Source organism: Callorhinchus milii, unplaced genomic scaffold (assembly GCF_018977255.1).
Source record: "Callorhinchus milii isolate IMCB2004 unplaced genomic scaffold, IMCB_Cmil_1.0 Scaffold17, whole genome shotgun sequence".
Taxonomy (NCBI): Eukaryota; Metazoa; Chordata; class Chondrichthyes; order Chimaeriformes; family Callorhinchidae; genus Callorhinchus; species Callorhinchus milii.
The window spans coordinates 11,973,578-11,993,493 of record NW_024704758.1 but is presented as its reverse complement, the minus strand read 5'-3'; the positions used below and the strand labels follow the sequence as shown (position 1 = coordinate 11,993,493).

Sequence of the window (19,916 nt, the reverse complement as noted above, 5' to 3'; positions counted from 1 at the left end):
GATACTTAGAATCATTTTACGTCTGCATGCAAAAAAAAAAGGCTCTTTTCCTGACCTGATAAGGGCTGCATATCAGAATGATGCTATTTGAAACTGACCAGTAATGAGCATGTGGGGGCAGTTGTGTCCTATGCTTGTCGGTTTCGTGCTTGCCTTTGGGTCGAATTGCTGTCAAAAGACCTTAATTCCTTTTCTTGCTCTGTGCTTGAATGTGAACATAAAATACATTCAAAATAAATTGAAAGCCAGAGACAGGTCTCCTGTTTTGCCCAAAAATATACAGTCAATTCACTTTACTGTTGCTCATGGGCTCTGGGGTGCATTTTAATAATGTCCTTTTTAATTGTTTAAAACAGTCACAATTGAGGTTCCTGAAGCTTCTTGCATTTTCCCCAAAAATACACTGCAGGAAAATACCTCTGTGCATTAGTACCACAGCTTGTCCTAAATTTGACTTCTTCCCTGCGGATGGTGCAACATTCTAGGACTGATGTAGATGTGAATGGGGGAAATGGGTATTAGCATTGTGCCAGGGAAAAACTTACAGTATCATACACGGCAAAACTAGCTGTCTATGTTGCAGTCTGTGTCTGGCAACATGGATCCCAGAGCAGAAATTGATGTTTTTTTCAGATCCAGACTTCTAAAATTCACTGCCAACAGCATATTTTAGTAGCGTGAGTCTCCTGGTCTCCAGTGAATTTCAGATCATCATTTTCAAATGATGTACTGCTGGCACCTGATATGTGCTCTCTGGCCTTATTGAACCCTCTGGAGGTAATGTGCTTCCGATGACTAAGGGAGCCATAGCTCAGGTATTTACTTGCCACTGCTTCCTCTGCATCACAGATAGATTTATAGTTTTGATTTATAATATTTTGAAGGAATAAATTTGGGTGAAAATCATTTCAGTTTGAAGTACTCCTCCCACTCACCCATCCACATACCTACCCATCCACAAATTGTTGAAGACAATTTTTTGGGGGGTCAGCTGGGTGTCTGACACACGTGGAAACCAACCCATTAAAAATAGCTCCTAAATGAAGTTATTCACAATTCCCATAAGTAACCTACTGGAGATCTGCCATTTCGCATCTCCTGTTCAGGAGAAAACCGGTATGACATATCCAATGGGTCTGTCTGTCTTTGGATTTAAAGTGACTAGAAAACCCCAGCTGGTACAGAGCTTTTGAAGTTGTGTTTGGGATCAGCATCCAGAATCACGAGGGTTACTGCTGACGGTAGCAGCAGGGAGCCCAGGACAGATCCACACAATGAGCAGATCTTTCCAGGTCAAGATATTTCAGCTTGTGATTTCCTTTTTTGATGGACTGAAATGAGATATTATAACACAATTTTCCACGTCAGGAGGAAGTTTAAAGCGCTTCACATGCTTATTTTAAGCAAATTCTGGTGGTGTTTTCTAGTTTTCCCTGGTTTAGTTTAGATCTATTTTCTTGTTTCATTTTTTTTAAATAATATTTTTATAATTTAATTGATTCACCCTTTACTTGCTAAATCCCTTGTACCACAAGTCGGTCCCAGGCTCAATAGCCAGTCAGGAATCTGCTGGCAGAACTCTCTCATATGCAAACAGTCATTGGGATGATACATAAGAGCAACCTTTCACTCTGTCATGCCTTCCATTATATGGCTTCTGATCATCGCTTCTCAATCAACACAATACAACTATTCTAATGATGGCTTGAATGCTACCAGAACCAAAGTGATCTGCAGTTGTATGCTTAAACTTTAAAAGGTTTTAACATATCAACCGGGGACAACCACTCAGTCTCCACAGCGTGTCAACAACAACTGTATTTCAACGACTGTGGAAAGATTTCTGATGCTGTTCTGGGTTCTGGGCTGGCATTGTTATAAGATGTGAACGACCAGAAAATCAAGGCAGTGACGGGTCAAACTGTGAGCACACAGTAATAAAGATTGAACACCAATACTCTTAACAGGCGCTGAGGACAATAGCAAAATTAAAGGACAAGATCTGGAATCTCTTTCAGACCAATCTGCCAATTCTCAATTCAACATTGTGCAGCAAATCATTCATTATTAACTAATGTTTGACACACCAAAGCTCAGTAATCTGCAGTGCAGTAATATTCAAAAAACATATGCAATAAATGATAGAAGCACAGATCTTAAGTGAAAACTCACTTGAAACTCTGCTATGATGAGTTAATCAGAATTAAGGGAAGTGGCACTGAAACTGTAAGCATCATGGACCGTCTCCTATTGTGGATCCATCTGTCTCATGACATTTGTATACATTAGCAAACATGAAAAGAGCCATTTTCAGGGATTTTTCTAGCCTTATAATTGATTGAACGATAATGACGAAGCTATAACTAAAATGGTAGGTAATGCTTCAACTAGCTATCTACTCACTTCTGAATCATATGTCTTGCACTTAGATAAAATGTGCCGTGCTTTCAAATAGTCATGCGCATTATATATGTTTTGTAGTGAATTAATAATGTGTTTTGCATTGACAGAGTCTGCCTGTGAAGAAGATACCTTGCAAACCAAATGCTCCCTCGGGGTCATTTTTTGCCCGTGACAACACTGCCAACTTCCTAGCCTGGTGCAGAGAAGTGGGGGTGGATGACACTTGCCTTTTTGAGTCTGAAGGTTTAGGTACGTTACTTGGTTCTATTTCATTATACTGTACACACAGGGAATAGCTGCGGTCTAGGATGTTGAAGATAGTATTGTGATTATGTGTACAATGTGAATGGTATCCATTCTTGCCTGATCACGGTGGATTCAGTGATATTTGAAAGCTCTATTTTGCTGAATGCATTATCAATGCAGTTCAGAGAATAAATGAGCCTTTGTGGAGCCGAGAGACCTCTTTTCTCAACAGACGAAAGGTCACTCAACAAAAAACGACTTTAATCCTTATCTTTCATGTAAATGATACCCTCTTTCTCTGTGTTAATGGGACCATTTTGCACCATTTTTCTCCCTCTTCGAATGACAGCTTGACATACTTATCTGGGCCTCCTTTTCTGACCTACTTACTCAAATACAAAACAAAGCTGTCAGTGATCTCGAGAGAGAGTTGCTGTGAAGATGAATATCTGACCTCTGACACTGTTGGCTCAAATGTTGCTTTTCTAGGTCATGCCCGCCAATGGGAAGCGTCTCCTTCATTGAGTGACAAAGAAGAGATGAAGCGGGGATTCTTATAAAGGTTCCACCTGAGTTGGTGTTGGAATGCTTTGTTTGACATCGTAATATTGTGTGATCAGTGTTGTAAATGTCGTCTTTTGACCATGAATGCATTCAGTAAATTCATCCATCAATCACCATCCAGTTGACCAATTACTGTGTGTAATAAGTTCACACCACACTCTGGTTTGCATTCGTGCAAGTAAAAATCTATACGTGAAATGAATTTCTAGCATTCCATAATTCAATCTCTGGGAGGATATAATAATAATAATAATAACTTGTAGGGTTGGGTGATGACTCTGTAGGTGAGATCAGCTAGTTTAACACCAATTGATGATCAAACTTGGACTGTCCCTATTCATCTTCATACAGGCTAATAGTTTACCAACTATTAGCTATCAAGGGAGAACTAACTTCTATTTATAAACAGCAAATTGGCTTATTTCAACCCAAGGTAATAAGAGAATGTAAACAATTCCATTACAAACAGAAAGATTTCTGTCAATCATGTGCTTTACAGTTGCACTTTGTTGTGCCACAAAGCCCTGTTGTTGTTTATAGTGGGTTCAAGATATTACATAAAGTGTGATGAAATTCTCTTTGCATGTTACAATTAACATAGTGAGTGACACACATGTGGTGCTTTGAACTGATAGCATGCATTATTTATTCTGTTGATAGGTCGGAGTGTGAAGATTTCATGTTACATAAGTACTTTGAATGAACAACCACTCTACACAGTGAAACAATATTAAGTCTGACAGGGCTTATCAAGGGGAAGAGTGTTGGCCTTGCATATCTAACCAGTTAACATTCAGATCAGTCAACACATTTTGTGATTTGATCAGCTACTGAATAAAACAGAGTTTGGGTTTGAAGAAAAGCTGGAACCTATCTTAAAATTTCTGACATGCTGTTATTAAAGGGATTTTATCTAGATTTTTTATTTAAGAGATTTACATTTGAGAACCTGGGGTTGAATTTAGGGTCAAGGTCCCAACTGGAGGACACCACCAAAGCCCAGCAATGTTCCCTCTATAACTGAGTAATAAACAGCAGAATTCTCTTCAGTGATTGAGGCGATAATTCCAGTACAAATCTGCATTGCTTTAAAACCAATGGGCTGGCTCGGAAAATTAGAGTTTTCATAGCAAAGGAAATGACTGTGACATAAATGTGGTTCACGAAAATTCGGAAGTATTGATGAATGAAAGTCAGTGAAATGGAAGACACTTGCACAATTAATTTCTGTTGTGCATATAAAAGCCTGGAGAGTGAGTGGATATTCAATGACTAACAGTGTTTCATGCCTTTGTGTTTGCAGTCCTTCATAAAGAGCCCAGAGAAGTATGCCTGTGCTTACTGGAACTGGGGAGAATAGCCTCCAGGTAAAATGATACCCAATCCTTCATTTTATATAGAAATTAACATTTATAATTTTTCACTCAATTAATTAGCCTCAGCCTACCATCTTTTGCCAGGTTAATGTGCCCAACTCAGTAAGGGCCAATTGCATGCAGTATAGAGATGTTCAGACCCCATGTGGACATCTTGTGGACAGTTGTTCAAATAACATATTAGCAGTGTTCCAGAATGCGATGATGTGGTCCAATTACTCGGAGCATTACAAAGCTTCACGGAATAAGCTGACCACAATAGCAAAATAAAACAGAATGATTTCCCCCTTCCAGTACGAAGCAGCTTGATAGCTATCGAAGAGAAGGACTACAGTACTTATGCTAAATTCAACAACATGCACTGGTTTAGTAAATTATGGGTGCACTCACTCATAAATAAACTGTGAACAGTGATTCAATGGTACTTCAAATGGCTCTTATTCACCCTGTAACCAGATGGAGTTGTTTCAGCCTCAGTATCATTTAAGACCTCAGGATTATTTGCGCTTTAAAGCAATTGTATTCCCTTTCGCAACTTTGAGAGCATTGAAGTCAGAGAGCACAAGTGTGAAGCGCAGTCTCAATTAGCATTTCACCTTATCTGCCCTCATTCCATGAGGTTGTTCTCTAGTTCTTGGTCGGGCATGTACAGTAGATGGATAAACAAAACACAGTCTTCACATTTGATATAGTGCCTTATGTCATTGAAATATAGTGTAGTAACTGTTTATTCTGCAGGCAAAAAGGGCAGCTAATTTGCATACAGCAATACCTGGCAAACAGCCATGAAGTGAATGCCCAGTTTTATCTGAGGATTGTTGGCCAGGACACGAGGAGAAGTCCTTTTTGTTTTGAAATAGTGGAATGGGATCTTTAATGTCCATCTGAACAGTCAGCCAGGGCCTCAGTTTAATATCTCATCTGACGGACAGCACCTATGATACCGAGCCCAAGCATTTCATTGCCAGACTAGACTATGAGCTTGAAGTCCTGCCACGAGGCTTGAACCCACAACCTCTGACAAGGGGCAGAGTACTTCCAACTGAGCCAAAGGCAAAGTGTTTATACCATAATCCAGAGAGAAAAATCATCCTTAAGCCAATAAGTATTTTTCTTTTCAGAATATCTTTTGAGCCTTCTGTCCTTAACCTTTTCCAATCCTGTTAAACTCGATGACAGGTGTCCAAAGAAAGCAAAACATGGGTCTACCCCCCATACATAAGCTAAGTGGCACAAAAAAGGAAGCTTTATAGACCATCTTCTGCAAATACAAGTAGCCATATATCCACCTTGTGAGACCGCTTTAAAACCTATGTCATCGAATAGGAGAGTGGGAGGGGTAGGGAAACACATCTGATTTGATTATAAATGGTCTTATTGCTTATCACTGGTAGCTTCAGTCACATCCCCTCCCCTCACAGCTTCCACATCCCCTCCCCTCACAATCTAATACTGTGATCAATATTCTGCATAAACTGAACATAGTCAACATCAATGCAAATAAATCCAGTACTTTTTTTTATTACCAGTCATTTGCTTATACTTCCTCTTCAATCAGCTGTAAATATCTGCCGGTTGAACGAAGGGACATCAAAATCAAGTCAGCACATTTAAATCAGGAGGAAAAATATCAAACAGGATCTTGCACAGAAGCAGACTGTTTGTGTAGTGCGAGAATGTGAAGCCTGCTATAGGTAGAGACCCAGTGAGAATAAGAAGATTTACAGCATGTCAACTCCCGCAGACAGACAGGAAAAGGCTATATTCAGTACAAGCAGTCATAGTCATGCTAGCTGACTTTTCATTAAACAGACCGCACCAGCTATTAGCCAAAGAAAGCAATCAATTTGTAACTAGAATTTCATTTATAGAGTGACGAAGTTCATTTGGATCAATATAATTCGAAACAGTTAATGTTTCATCCCTGTTTATTTGGTACCATAGCGACTGTGTCTATGGAGCCGAGCCTTGGTTTTATTTCCTAGCTGCTGTTCATGCCTATGATGTGAATTAATAGTATTAATGAGAAAGTAGCAATTCCATTATTTGAATCCAGCTTTTCATTATTCTGACTATGTTACCACTCCTCCATTTTACTTCAGCGCTTTGGGACGTCCTCCCGACGTGAAAGGCGCTCTATAAGTATAATTTTGTTGTTGTTGTCTAATTCACAAGTCACTATTTCCCCCTTTGAGTTTGGATGTTAAATGCCATTGGTACTGGTTTTCTGTGTGCAATTGGCTGCTGTGTTTCACCCACAGAATATACAGTAAATCCACTTTACAGTATGTTCTGTGAAGCGCTTTGAGACATCTCAAAGGCGTAATAAGGCGATGTATCAAATGCAAGGTTTATTATTTTTATTCCTTTGCTGTTGTTGCAACTCTCTGGAATCTGTGTCACTTCAGATAAGTTGATTGAATATCAAATACCCGTTCTACATTACCAGTCCAAAGTCAGAAAACATCAAACATGTGGTGTGGCCCAACCCCTGACCGCCAGTTAAACTGCACTGAATTCTCTAAACAGATTCTGGCAGAAAATGAACCCATTTCTGCAGTAGATGTGCTGGGACTGATTCAGAGAACAGCATAGTATAACAAGTTGCCAGACTCACTGCGCCATCAATCACACTCACTCTATTCTGCTTGTTACATTCATTGATGTTATATTTCTTCCAATTATGCAGCAGCACACAAACATGAATGACTAATGCCCACATGGAGCATGTGCCACATAACACTGTTCATGTAAGGCAAACAGACAAGATCAATTACAATATAGGACCATCCTGACAAGAGATAGTAATGTAAGCCTATCAGTTTCACTCAACCTGCCAATCTTAACCAAACTCATTATAACTGAAGAAAAACAACCTCAGTTGAATTAACTGTTACACATAGATACCATAGATGTTCCAAATAATGCAGAGTAACCACCAACTCCATTAGTTGATGCATATTGGAAATATTAACTATTAAGAGTAAAAGCAAACACCAAAGGAATTGAGTTATCAAATCTAGTACTATGAAGAAGTGATTCTTAGTGCGAATAAAATCCTATATAAAAATAGACAAATTCACTTTACAGTATTTTCTTTGAAGTGCTTTGAGATGTCTCAATGATGCAATAAGGTGCAATGTCAAATGTAAGGATTATTATTATTGTATTGTGTACGAGTGTATCCGGGGTTCCTCATCCTCATTCTTTGATATTTACTTGCCTGATTCTGTTTGAAATGCATGGGTGAATCGCAGGATTGAAACTAGTGGGCTAAACAGCACATACAACACCAATGTCTTGCGTCACCTGCTGTGCTGATGCAGTGAAAGTAACCGAGAAGTTGAAAGGAGTGAGTCAGCAGCCACTTGTCAAAGTCAATTTCTGTACGTGGACATTGATTGAGTGAGCTACCAGCCAAATGCGCAGAGTTCATTTTACTAACGGAATGAATAATCAGCTGTTTGCCCTTGGGGAGTATTGAACGATAAGTAACTTTTCACGATAACCCCAGTACTCCATGTACAACACAAATCATTTCCTCAGGTGTCTACTGCATTAATTCAAAAATGAATCAAGCAGTACCTGTACATTGGTTCAAACTTCAAAGTCGTTTAAGCTTTGCTTAATGATTCAATGAATTTAGGTTCATTTCAACTAATTTCTATGACACGTTCCCCATTAATACCAAGACCGAAAAAAAGGTCATTATTCTTATTTGAACACACAAGCAAAACAACGTCAAAGCTTTTTTTCAAAGAATAAATCGTTTGCTCCCAAGTGACAAGAGAATGTTTTGTCCTGTGAACTGGTGCCCATTGAGAGTGATCTTACACTAGACACAGGAGACATGCATTGAATTTGAATCAATGTCTCAGGATTGAAAGGGCCAGTGTTCTTACCTGCTGGGTTACATCCATTAACACTATTCACTACTTTTCCTCTGCCAGGTAGGAGTACTCATGCACATTGTGGCCGTGTTATTCACGTCTACACAGATGCATCATTGTACAACAATCCTTGCATTTCAATTTCAAAATCATCAGCCTTGCTGCACCTTGGCTCGTGTATTTTTCAAACAATATTGGTTTAGGCAGTGGGGAGAAATGGCTTCACGCAGTAAAATAAGGAATGTTTGTTTGAGGAATTGAGACATTTTTTGGCACTTGGGACCATCAGTTATCAATATCAACACGTAACACATCAGGTAGGGCGTTATTAAATGTGGAAGAATGCTCCCACTACTTTATGCCAAAAATCACCCATGCTCCAATGTGGATCACTTGTCTCCTAAACTGATCATTCTTGTTGAATGGGTCCATCATTGTTTGTGGTTTATCAGGTGTTAATTTCAGTGAGGTTTCAAAGGGTAAATTGTCATTTTGCTGAATGGATGGAAACTACAAATTTCACATTTTAGCACAAAATAACCCATTTCCAGGCTGAACTATCATTTAGCGGATGTAAGCGAGAGATTCCTTAAGCTGTTTGCGTTTGGATTGCTGAAACAATGCACAATGGGTGTGCGTATTTCCTTTGATCTCAAGGTTTGGAGTCGAGCCATCAGGACTGGTGAAATTGGAAAAAGAAATTGAACAGGAAGAGTCTCGTTCTGCACCACCACCATCTCCTTCTCCAACCAAATCACCTGGGAAGAAGAGTGCGGGGAAGCTGTTGGATGATGCGGTAAGTAAAAAAAAGGGGAAAACATACACACAGAGGAGAATGAAGAGATGAACAGGAAAAAGCTGCATTAAACTAGTAGAGACTAACATGTTTTGAAATTCTGGATGTTGATCCCAACGCTCAAAATCCACTGGAGTCCCATTTAACACTGAATCTTTTAGCTGTTTGAATATTAGTTTGGGACCTGGATATTGGCAGATTATAGAAGAATATTGGTTCCTTCTCATCTGTCATCCCAAGCAGTTTTATCCCCCCTCTGATCAATAACCTCAACATGCCAGGTTGCCATAACAAAATCTAACCCATCTTGCCTCAGAGAGAGAGATGAGGATTGAATCCCTACTTTCGAGACGTAGAAGAAAAATGCTGCAAAAAAAAACAAGCTTGAATCCAGATGTTTAGAAATTATAATGAAAGTTGTCTTTATGGTTTAATTCTCAGCTCTAATCACATAGGTTGTCTAGACTAAGTTATGTTGCTGCTTGCTTTCAGTCTCAACTCTGAAGCTGTCGATCCCACCAGCTCCTGACCCAGTGATGGCAGTTCTGTATCGAATATTTCAAATGTTTTGAAGCCATTCTGCACACCCAAAGGTTTTAATAATTTTACTTGTAGACAATTAGATAATAAATTCTGAATTAACATCATCCTCTAAGAGGTTTGTTAATTCCAATTTGTTTCTTTGACAACATATAGAATTCAAATGTTTCTTAAAGTTACATTTGCTGTACCTGAGTTGGCAATTTGTTGCCCTCCAAAAACAATCACAATAATAAGGGGTTGGTTTACTGTTCGTATGGCTAGTGGATCATTCCACTCTGTCATTCTCCAGTTCAGCTATATTTAACTTGAATTAATTTAAAGTCTCCGCCTTTTGGCAAACCTTTTGCCACTTGAAGCAACTATGCTCAACATTTTTCTATAAAGGCAAACTCTGTTGTAATACTCTTCAATATAGGGCTGCCTCGCTTATAAGGCAGGTAGCCTCAGACATTTTGTGATTGAAAGCATGACAATCCTGTTACCACGAGTAGGATAGATTGTGCATTGAGCTGCCTGCCTTCTACCATCTAAGTGCCATTATTCCACTTTATTCTACATTAAACTCTGTTGCAAGTCCACAGTGAAAGTCGAGACAATCTGCAATGGATTCAGTTTAATTTTCATTACTGCATATTGATTCCAGAGTGGAGATACCTCAAAGGATAATGTTAAGTTTAGTGAATGAGCCAGCCCACTCCTGAACGTACCACACAACAACAAATCTATAGGGCACAAGCCTACTGAGCAGATATATGTCAACAAATCATTTGCACAGTCATTAGAGGAATAACTGATACCAACAATTAGGCTGCATTTAACATATGGTGTTGCAAAATAAGACTATATAACGGTACTTATTATTATGTACTGGCTGATTATTCACTAGCTGAGCATTAGGTTCGGGAAATTAATTATGTAATGCTTTAAAATTGAGTACTTAAGTGACTGATCAGGCGCCAGTAAATGATGTTTGTGAGTGGTATGGTTTTATTCCACATTCCTCCCTCTGTTATTGACTCACTATTTGCTTCTGTGTTTTAGTTCCCGGCCAAATTAGACAGGAAAGTATATTGATTGGCGCAGATATTCTGTCTGTTTAAAAAATAAGTAGCTCACAGTTCAAAGTCAATCAGCACTCTACAATCAACAGAAAGGCAACAAAATGGATCGCATGTGTAAATGGCTTAATTTTAAGTGATAAGTTAAAGTGGGTGATGAAATCCCTTACACATAACTCAGTGGAGATACTGACAAATCTTTGGAAAAAGTCTGCTTTTTAATAAGCAGATGCTGGGAGTCTGGCATTGTCAAAGCTCCTCAGATCTGATCAAATAGAGTCAGATTAGGCCAGGGAAATCCCAGATACAAAACCAGGCTCCACATGGGTGATACTCAGCCAGGATTAATAGTTACAGTGTCTCAGTATCTCCGAAAAAAAATCAACCTCTACATCCAAAGGGATCACCTGAAAGTAAAATGGCCAGTTACATATCGGGCACCATATCAAATTGTTACCCAGCTCCGCATGCTCATGCTAATTAGCCTCGGACTCTGAACGAAGATCTGCTCTCACTTAATCTGAAACCGAATTGAAACCATACGTACAATCAAACACTATGAACTGGCAGGGTTTGGCGAAAACTAAAACAACAGTTCCCAGCTGACATGTAAAAGGAACAATTATGTGGCAATCAATGGTGGGTAAAAATCAGCTCTATCCCCCCCTTCCATTCTTCTGATATTTGGGGGGTGGGGGGAGAAATTGGGTTATATTAAGGAATTCTACGACTGAAAATTTCTACAGTTAGTCCTTTCCGACTTTGTGGAGTCCTGTAGCTCAGTGTTTAGAGCACTCGCTTTGCAAGTGAGAGACCTGAGTTCAATTCCAGGCAGAGGGCGAAACCTTGGGCAAGTTTCCTTACTCCACACGCCTAATAATAATCCCTCCAAAAACCAAAAACAATAATTAAATTGGTCATTTTCAATCTACGACTGTTTGTGGGACATTGCTGTGCGCAATTGGCTGCCGCGTTCGCCCACAAATATACAGTCAATCACTTTACAGTGTGTTCTGTGAAGCGCTTTGGGACGTCCTCCCGACGTGAAAAGCGCTATATCAAATGCAAGGATTATTATTATTATTATTATTATTATTATAAAGTATATTCACGCTTCTGTTTCAGGTAAAACGCATTTCAGAAGATCCACCGTGTAAATGTCCGACCAAGTTTACAGTGGAACGTCTGTCTCAAGGGCGGTATCGTGTTGGTGAAAAGATTCTATTCATTAGGGTAAAAGCTTTTGATTTTTTTTTAAAAAAACATTTATTTTAAAGGTTGCTGATGTGTTTGTGCTGTGAAAGCTGACAGTAGTGTGGGGAAAAGAATACATTTTCACTGAGCAATAAATAACAGCAGGAAGCTCTACTATTATCAGATACAGAGTTGAACACTTCCTACAATGTCAAGAGAATCTGACAAATAACAATAGCAAATAACATCAGAGACTTTCAATACAGACCAGTTAGTACCCCTGAGTGGTGTTCAAATAACAACAGCTTGCATTTATTCAGCTCCCTTCACACGAGGTAGCATCTTGGAGCGCTTAAAATGTTGGAAATGAAAAGAAAAATAAGTATCAGAAAGGAATGAGAAAAGATTACTCACTCATCAGTTTTTGTTAGTCACTGTTTATTTTTGTACTGGCCCTCTTTAAAGTCTACATTGACTCTACAGAAATGCCTTGGGACATCCTCCCGACGTCAAAGGTGCTATATCAATGCAATCTGCTGTTCTTGTTGAAGCAGGCCATTCAGCCCAATTAGTCTGTATTGGTCTATTGGTCTTTATACTTCACATGAGTCCAGTCAAATTGGGGAAAAAAAACCTTGTTTCAATTTGCTGTGTTTTTTTGTGCAGCAAATTTAGAGCAGCTCGAGGGATTCTAGTCTGTATTGCAGAGGGCTGCTGTGGACTGACTCGTATACCTTAGACCTGAGTCAACGATGAGCCATCTGCACAGCTTGAAGAAATGCTGATTTTCTCAAGCAACATCAGATGCCATCTAACCAATGCATAACCAAGATCAGACTGCAGAGGGACGTGAGGTTAGGAGAAGGTAGCTGGAAATTGATACCAAATGCAGTGAATCAATTCTACTTTGAATAGGTCTTTGGGCCACTTGATCTCATCCTTCCAGAACATGCTTTCTACTGTTTCTTAAAAAACTCTGGCCTCAACCACCATTCCTGGTAACCTGTTTCAGTCATTAATTAGTAGTCTTTGTGGGTCTGCAAATCTCTTTTTCCGTTTTGCAACAGTGGTGACAGATGTTATGTACTAACACAGGCAAATGATTGATTTGTTTTCCAAATGGTTTCAAATCTCATGTTGTATTGTAATGCCTTTTCCAAAGATACAAGGCGGAAAATTTCTGAAGATAAACCTTTATAAAGCCAGCAGGAATTTCCGTAGTGTCCCATCAGCCAGTTTTGAGCACCTTTAGAGTAAAACTAGTTACTTATTTGACCTTCTGAATACCTTTCTCTTCGACCATGCTTATGGTCACCTTCTCCCTCTCCCTGGCTTGGTGTTAGGCTCCGCCACTGTTAACTGCTCTGAGATACTGCTCCGTGTGAAGGACGCTTTGTAAATGTAAGTTGCTGTTATTTCATTTTTAAAAAGTTGTATTTCTGTTTACAATCACTGGTGGTGTTCAGTGACCTGCGATCCTCAGGAAAAAATCCTAATTGACCAGAAGTCATGTTCCATTGTAGGAGCCATTAAACAAATGAAACTTTTATATTCCATCATATTTATAGAAACACCAAGGCACGATATGGATGTGTGAAAATAATTCTGACATGAATCATATTCTGCACAGCCTGGTAGAGGGTTATTGCTTCCATTAGGTTTGTAGAGATTGATCCACAAGGAGCAGCTGAAGTTGTCATTTATTTTGACAGGAAGTAGATCCTGATGATTTAATAATCCAGAATCAACTCAGATTCAGCTACGAGAGAAACTTTTCTTCCCCACGGGAACAACACAATTCTGACAGTTTGGGTGATATCAATATCAGGTGAAACACCCTATACATAATTTATAAGTAAAAGATATTGACGGCTTCTCAGCTTCTTTAGTAAGGTAGCAATGTCTTTCAATCTAGGTTTGCAGATTCCTTATGTCTGGGATAACACAGACATGACTCATGAGTCAGCAGTGCAGAGACTAGGGGGTGGTTTACAGGAATGGTAAAACTATCAAATGGTAATGTATGTAACATTCACTGTCATATAGCTTAGCCTCGCTAAAGCATTTTATTTCCTTTTGCCAAGCGGCATTGTGGTCTCAGTCAAGTAATGTTTCATTTTTCTCGTGAAGAAAGAATGGCCACCAAAATTTGAATAATTCATAGAAATTTTCTTGCAGCAGAATTGATAATTGTATACATTTAATCTACAACAAAAGTATTATTTTCTTTCACATTTCTCCAACATTTCTTCATGTCCCCACTACCCTTTAGGAAACAAATCTCTGCGGATGACTTTTCCAATGCTGAGCCATGCCTGGCTATCACAAGCCACTTCTGGTTTTCTAAAAATAACAGAAGACTAGGATGATTAAGATAAATTGCTAAGTAGGTTACTAACATGACCGAATCTTTAATGACAATAGAGACAACTAACGATTGACTTTGGCGTTCAACTCACGAGCAAGTTGGGTGTTGAGTTTGTTTAGCAGCATGCAAATAAATGAAAAGTAGGAAATATAGAAAAATCTTTCGCTTTCAGCACTGCAAGCAAGGCACATTTTAGCTTGTGCTGAGAAACTATGATTCCGGTGCTCTCAACAGTTGGATGAGAGTACGTGGAGCAAATCTACACTGCTAGATGATGAGGTACAGCAGTTGCTTCACCGGTCATGAGCACTACAGGCATTATTTATGATCATTTACACATGACTAACAGATTACTGTACCTTTACTCACTCACCATCACTGGTTAAATATTCTGTTTATTCTGAGGAGGCACAGTTTCTTATATAATCTCTAGGAACATTAGTGAAATCTGGAATGCTGCGCGTTATTAATCATTAATTACTATTTCACATCTGGAAATAATTATTCGCACTTCTGCGCAATAACAATTCTCGGGCCAGAAAACAGCTGTGCCACAGAATTAAGAAAAAAAGCTTCATCTGCTTGACCAATTTAGGATCAAAAGCATTTTGAGGATGTACATTATTCGATTCTAGCCTGCATCAGTCCTCCTTCGCACAGAGAGAGGCTGTGAGGACCTTCTGAAAATGTGCATTCCCCAACACAATCTGTGATATCAGCAGTTTATCTTAAACCTGTATGACTGGGATTCACCAGAGCTTGTTCTGAAATGAAACCTTTTATGAATGAAATTTGTGGACTTGTCAGTCTGACAGATCAGGCTCCTGTCTACAGGCAGCTTGTCACATTTAATTAATTTATTGTATATGTTTCATTTGCACTGTATTTGGACACAACCTCTTTTAATCTTGGAACCCAAAGACTCGGAAAAATAATGAAAAGCTCCCCCCCACCCCCTCGCTCTTATTGTCATTGTATCTTGTGAGTATTCCTTTCACACAAAGCGAGTTCAACATGATAGCATCCCAGTACCTGGGTTGTTTGTAAATGTTCTGTCTCAGCTTTCCTATTAAATTCAAATGCAATCTGAGGATACACAGTGTGTGTGAAAAACAATGCAAAAATCTTCTCAGGATCTTTAGATTCGAATCCATCAACCTCATCAGAACGATAAGATCAGAGCTGTAAGATTATGGCAGCCAGGTCTTGAATCACGTTGCTAACATATTATTTTTCTGCCGCTCATTCCTCTTCGCAAACCCCATGTGTCAAGAGTAAGCGCTGTTAAGCCATTGCCATGACAACTCTGCTCTTTGGTTCCCACTGGGATCAGCGAGGTAGGAGGATGAGAGAAAGAAGCCAAGGAATTCCAATTGTGCCTTTCATAAATTATCGATTGAGACGTGATCCATCATGTGCAGAGAATAATCTGTGTTCAGCTTACATACATACATACATACATACAGAAATAAATGTATGTATGTGTGTGTGTATGTATGTTCAAAACACAGGACAATCTCAGGCCTTGAGAATTGTCTTTGGAAATTGATTTCCAGAGACATCAGAGAGTTAGAGCACATTGGAGAATGTAAGCTAGAGTAAGAATTTGGGGATTTCATTTGTTTGATGAGCTTGAAGATTTTCTGTGATGTTTTCAGCCTTTACCCAGAACAGCATTGCTGCATTAAAAACAGAAATGAGAAAGCAATGTGGAGTACTGAGACCCACAGTGAAATTGTTTTTCAACATTTCTTCACACGATTGCTCCATCTTTTTCTCATAATATACCAGGCCAATCGTTGCATTTTGCAGGCAATGTACATTGCAGATACATAAATTTTTTTTATTAATAATAATTTAACTCAGGTTGTGAATGACGCATCGGTGCATCATTATTGCTATGAAAACTAATATTAGTGCCTCGTACACAACAGGTGTTAACCACAACCCTTCTTTGGCTGATGTATTTTTCAAGGAAAACTTTCTAAATTTCCAGTCCCTCTCAAAAGCAACTACTGACGAAACTAGTCCTCTCCGCCCTTGCTGTAAGTCTCTCTTACTTACCTGTTAGTCCCAACTCATCCCCTCCCGGATCAATTGGGACAGGAGACCAGAACGCAGTTGTCAAGGCAACCCAGTCAGAGAGCACAAGATTTCATCAGTCTGTCTGTGGACAAGACCAACCCTTCGCTATCACTTTAGAGAATCAAAACAAGGTGATCAAATCAAAAAAATAACTACCAAATACAGATAAATTCACTTCAGCTTACTTCCCAAAGTGCCAGCTCACTTGTGGCTCTATGTACATTTCCAATAGTCACTCAATTCTTGTTTCTACAGCACATTATTTGCCTTTTAAATTAAGAGAAGTGTACTTGAATGCAACTGTTGTTATAAAAGGCTTCGCCTGGATGCTTTTCTAGGAGATTAAAAACTAGAAGTTGGGATGTCCTTTGTTCTTTGTGATATTTTCAGAGGTAGTTCTAGCAACTGAAATGTTGTGTGAAAGTTAATTATTTTGTACGGAGTGCAACTTCCTATTAAAATGGACAGTATACCACTATTGTTCCAGTATCACTTAGCAACCAAGGACAAATAGCTTTATACACCAGGTACCTAAGTGCAAAGTACTAAAAGACAATGAAAACAATAGTCAGAAACTGGAATGAATTGAATCCAAGGTTACCACAAATTCCAAAAAATTATTTTGAAGATGTCTTTGTGACACAGCTTTGGAGTAATTTGAAAAGTAAGATCAGAATACCAGCTGTGTCTCAGGCCTTCGAAGGCTTATATTTCCAAATCTTGCAACAATGCGTTTTTTGGGGGCTTGTCTTTTCTCATTATAACATATCACACCATGTTTCTCATTTCTCTGGTAACTGAAATCTTCTACATTAACCTGAGAGACCACAAGTAACCACAAACAGAGACTCAGAGGTAAATGGATCCTATATAACCAGAGGGTTTTGTGGACCAGATCACCTTGAGTGATTTATAGGCAGTGATGTTTAAATGTATTTTAGTTCCGAAGGAAAAGGGAACGCAGAGTTAAGGACTGGAGTAACTGCAGTTGCATCTTTTCCTCCCATTATCAGAGAACTATGGTGAGCGATTCCTTTTGTTGCTAAAGTGACTTTTGATGATCTGTGTTAATAACAGGACTTCCTCATTAGCTACACATTGTCAAAGTCAGTACATGTGGCAGTTGGAGAAATTTAATCCTCCAGGATTAAACTTCATAGGCTGGTCTTAAAAGTCATTCCTACTTCATAAAAACACCTCCAAACAGCTTCTACAAAAACGTTGAATGCTTTAACAGTTGCTAGTAGATTTCTACACTAACACCATAAAGAGAACAGATTATAGCAATCCTGCAAAGCCAGAGCCAGAAGTAAATCTTTTTCTATGGAGATAACTGGTTGAAGAGCACCCATGTCATAAACACAAATTTGGAGCAGAACAATAACGTAACGGACATAATTCTCAAAGGCTGCTAAAAATGTAAAATATATAACATTACCAGCAAGTGGTGGGGCTGGGTTTTAGGGCAAGAGTTGGTGCAAAAATGCAACAACAAAAAAATGCAAAAAAAAAAATGCAAAATGCAAGGACTATTATAATTAGCAAATTTTGATCATTCTTTGATACATGATTTGAATTTGGAACCGTGCACAATAAGTTAGTAAAATTTAGTAAAACTAAAGGAAGTTACACCAGAGACCAAAACTTTTCACTGTGAGTTCATGCAACCCAGTACAACTTCAGTAAATAAGTAAATCAAACACAGAAAAAACACCGTGGATGTGTTTTGTTATGCTGAACATGCATTGCTGCAGGGGAGTTATACACAATCTGAGGACACAAATCCCTGAGGGGCAAGGACTTTAGCTCATTGAACCACCCAATATAACAAATTCCTGTTGGAGATTTTCATCACGAGAAACTTCAATTGATGCCATTCTACATTGGTCCTCAGAATGGGATGCTTCCAAGGTCAAAGAAATGTATGGAGACTGCAGATAAATCGAAATCTCCCCTAGAATTATTTGTTTCTCATTCATCAAAACTCTCAGTTGAAAGGATAATACATTGAGTCAACAGTATTCATTAAAAGAATAGAAAAAAACAAGTAAAGGAGGCAGTAGCATTGTAGCTGAATTATATAAGTGCAGGCACAGAGCCCTAAGGCATAAAGGCCCGATGCTGCTTAAAATGAGTATTGGTTTCAGCCTTGAGCTAGAATGAAGATTAATAAGGTTTTATAAGCTTCTGTCCAGAGACCCAGGACAACAATGACTTGCAAACATTGATACCGTTTTCTTTCCTAAGAGTAGAATCATGTAACATCTCAAACAGACTTTCAATCTTTGGAATATGGGAGGGCTAACACAATAAAACTGAGAACATTTGCATAATAGTGCATGTGAATTGTATTTTAAATTGAAAATGCCTTTTTTATTAAGAAATTGCCAATTAAAGCACAGCCAATCTTTTGATAGCTCCCTCACAGTACCCTATGATCACCTGCCATCTAGTGATTCTTTACACAAAATGCATCTTTCCTGAGTCTTTTAAAACCATGAGGGTTTACGATGAAACTACGGTAGTTTTTTGAGACATGGGGCTTTAAAACTCCTGGAGGAAGCAGTGCGAAAGGTGCTAACCTGTGAAGTGACAGCCACTGAGATACGTTTCAGAGAATATCAAGAGAAATGATGCAGGTGAGGCAGTCCTGTACATCATAGATTTTTAATGAGGTGAGAAATGTCATTTGCCCTTCACATTACTTTGATTTCCATTTCACACCCTTTCGTGATACAAACTTTGAAGTCCCTGCATGTTATTTCATTCAATAGCATCTCACAAGAGAGAGTCGATGTGAAGGCTCTTTGGCCAAATTGATCTCATCCTTCTGGAATATCTACCTTGCCTTCTCCCAGTAAGAGGATTGAGGTGTTTTTTACCTGAGTCCAGTGTACTGGCCCAGAAGTCACCCTGCTCAGTCCGTGCTGGCTTAGTTAGCGGTTGGGCTGCCAACCACAACAACAACTTGCATTTATAAAGCGCTCTTCACGCTGGATGGAAGTTGGTTTGCTCATTCTTCTTATGGTTGGGAGTGACACAGTTGCTTGCTCTCTTGCATTTTATATAATTTGTGAGAATAGGAGATTAATCTTTCTTGCACCATTGTATTTCATTTTGGTTTTTGTATTATTTTGCAGCAGCAAATGTTACTTGTGGCCTACCAGTCACATTATAGGGTTCCCCTAGGAGAAAGTAACACACATGGAGCTGAGATTTGTTTTAGAATAGAATATTATGCACATGATTCATAACTAAACTGTTGATCTATCCCTACCGCTATATCTGGGTGACATTAATTTGCATTTAAAGACTTGGAAATTCATGCAGAATGCTGACTAGGGGCATAATGAATATTCAGTCATTTGCAGATGACAATTTTAGCCTGAAGAG

At 38.9% G+C, this 19,916-nt stretch overlaps 1 protein-coding gene across 1 annotated transcript in view; it reads left to right on the top strand.

Moving 5' to 3' along the window:
- The window catches only part of LOC103175099 (growth arrest-specific protein 2), a 42,594-nt gene that overhangs the window by 12,255 nt on the left and 10,423 nt on the right, over positions 1 to 19,916 (top strand). The window contains exons 5-8 of the mRNA XM_042341582.1: positions 2,511 to 2,652; positions 4,517 to 4,580; positions 9,137 to 9,275; positions 12,002 to 12,109. Coding sequence (XP_042197516.1) covers positions 2,511 to 2,652; positions 4,517 to 4,580; positions 9,137 to 9,275; positions 12,002 to 12,109 — 453 coding nt within the window. The remainder of the gene's footprint in view (positions 1 to 2,510; positions 2,653 to 4,516; positions 4,581 to 9,136; positions 9,276 to 12,001; positions 12,110 to 19,916) is intronic.